Raw genomic sequence first — 2,500 nt, forward strand, 5'->3', positions numbered from 1 at the left:
TGGGGGGAGGGGGGTCCATCTCAGAGGCCTGTTACAGTGACGCCATGGACCTGTGACGTGTGACGTATGACGTGTTATGGCGTCTAAGTAGGCTCCACTCGGAATCCCACAGATGGGACGAGGCATTCTCGTCTCCTGGGATGGAACACGCCTCTGGTTCTCGCGATGATCTGGAAGTTCGGGGCTCTGGTGACCGGCAAGTTCATCAGTTTTTGTTTCTTGTTCTTGCATTTGTTGATGTACAGGATGTCCTTGGCCTGGCTGTACACGCCGATGACGTCACCTCGTTGTACCGAGATCTGCTCGTCTGCTGGGACCTGTGTGCCAAAAGAATCGGGATCTTTATACAGTGCGGTCAAACATTCGTAACTCAACTTGTCCTCAATATATCTTTTCAACGGGATAATCAATGTCACCCATACTTTGCGCAGCAGTTTGTAGCAATTTGTCTTAACTTAAGCATATTTTTCCACAACAATAGAGGCTAGATTTAAAAACTTTTCTTCATAAATTTACATAAAATACTATAAATTTCTTTCATGCGGAAAATCAAACTTGTTCACATCACTTCCGGCTTCTCATATACATTAATTTTATTGTGAACACATTTTTTCACTAAAAGTTTTTAAAAAAAACATAGTTCAATAAACCCAATCTCGCAATTAGAAGAAGAAAAAATGACGGGCTTACTTTTAAAAGCAATATTGTCCGAGTTGTAAACCTTTTAAAATTTGTGTAAACCACACGCTGTGATTTTTTAACTTAGTATTTATTAAGGAATTTTCTAGAATACAGCAGACAGGTGTTTACAAAAATACTGATGTGTTAAGCATGTCCGTGTGCAAAAGCTGGATAATTTATGTTCAAAAGTTGAGGAGATATTTGACAATAAGCTGAGCCACGAATTTTTGACCGCACTATAGTTCAACCATTCGCTGCTTTAAAATTACGATGTTCTACCTGACATATTGGGCCGTTTTGAGTTACAGAGACCACGAGGTCAGAAACTAGATGTACTATCTACTCTATCACAGCTGATTAAAACCTGTCAATTCTTTGCCATATCGACAGACCGAAGGGCTAGAACCCAAATGGCCGCTGAATCGGAAAAGTAAAGTAAAGTAAAGTATCTGCTCTATCAAAATCGAAAGATTATTCGGAGTCGTTGCTAAGATATTCAAAGAACTGTGTGGCATATCATGAAACTCAAAATGTTCAGTGTCATATTTCTCAACACAAGGTACTGAGCAAATAGAACTTTGTAAGTCTGGGGTAGCGCATTGTGAAATTATAATGATAAACAGGTCAATTATAAAAGATTGAGCTGTTTTTGAGACGAACTGTTTCAACTCTCAAGCATTGTTATGGAATAAGTCAGGGACCATTTAAAAGAAGATTTATCTAACTTTCGAATAGCTGTTAATAATAATAATAATAATAATAATAATAATAATAATAATAATAATAATAATAATAATAATAATAATAATAATAATAATAAATAACATTTATATAGCGTTCGACCCCGATTAAAGTACACAGGTCCTGAATATTTTAAAATACAATACAATGCACAACAGTAATATAAAACGTTGTGTTCAGATAAAAAGAAAATCATTGAAATTCAAAATATTCATCTCATTAATGCAACAACAGAAATGACTTCAGCTGACATTAATTTTGTTACAGGTATGCTGGTTGCGTCGCTCTTTCTTCGACGGAAATAACGGTATATACAGGACAAATCTATCTCGATATTATCATGCTCCAAAACTGCCTCTTTACAACATTGCAGGCAGATTGCATGACTTCATATATTGAGTCTTAGACCAAAGTGTTCCGGTAAAATGCAAAATGTGTTGAGCAATGGCCAGGCAGGTGGGGGAAAAGAATTCGATTTCTTTGATTTCCTTATTTGCAAGAATGTCTGTTTTACCCATGATGCTGCACGTATTATGTGTCACGATACGGTGGAATCAGGCGCTCGTCAATTTTGGGGCACGAGGAATTATGGGTGTCATCTTAATACTTGTTCATTTGCCGACCTTTCCATTAAAAAAATACTCATCAAATTTTTATAAAGGCGGACACATTTTGATTGAAGGAAATGAGGGTCGCCTGATTTCTGAAGTAAACAAAGCGAGAAAATAGCTGCCAAAGCTTGGTATTTTAAAATGCTAGAGAGTCCTTGGAAACTGAAAATTTACATTTTTCGTGCCTTTAATCAACTTCTTTTTAGTAAAATCCAAACTGAAATGTGTTTTTGAATGGGTAAAATAAGCTGTAGAGCTAAAAACAAGATTCTATAAAAATTGCCAAACTGGCAAAGAAATGACGTTATCTTCAATTTTATTATTTGAACGAGCGCCTGTTCTGAACCATGATACGACCCAGGGGTGTGGTGGAGGAGCGGTTAGTGCGCTCGTCTCTTAAGCGGAAAGACCGGGTTCGAACCTCAGTTCGGGCACCGATTTTTTTCGTCCCCTCCTGCCCACCCAGC

The 2,500-nt window shown here is 37.5% G+C and overlaps 1 protein-coding gene across 1 annotated transcript in view; it reads right to left on the minus strand.

The window, feature by feature from the left end:
- Positions 1-7: 7 nt before the first annotated feature.
- Positions 8-2,500, minus strand: part of LOC101845349 — a gene marked incomplete in the record, with an annotated part of 11,592 nt that continues 9,099 nt past the window's right edge. The window contains 1 exon segment of the mRNA XM_013085833.1: positions 8-317. Coding sequence (XP_012941287.1) covers positions 84-317 — 234 coding nt within the window.

This window comes from Aplysia californica, unplaced genomic scaffold (genome assembly GCF_000002075.1).
Source record: "Aplysia californica isolate F4 #8 unplaced genomic scaffold, AplCal3.0 scaffold00412, whole genome shotgun sequence".
Taxonomy (NCBI): Eukaryota; Metazoa; Mollusca; class Gastropoda; order Aplysiida; family Aplysiidae; genus Aplysia; species Aplysia californica.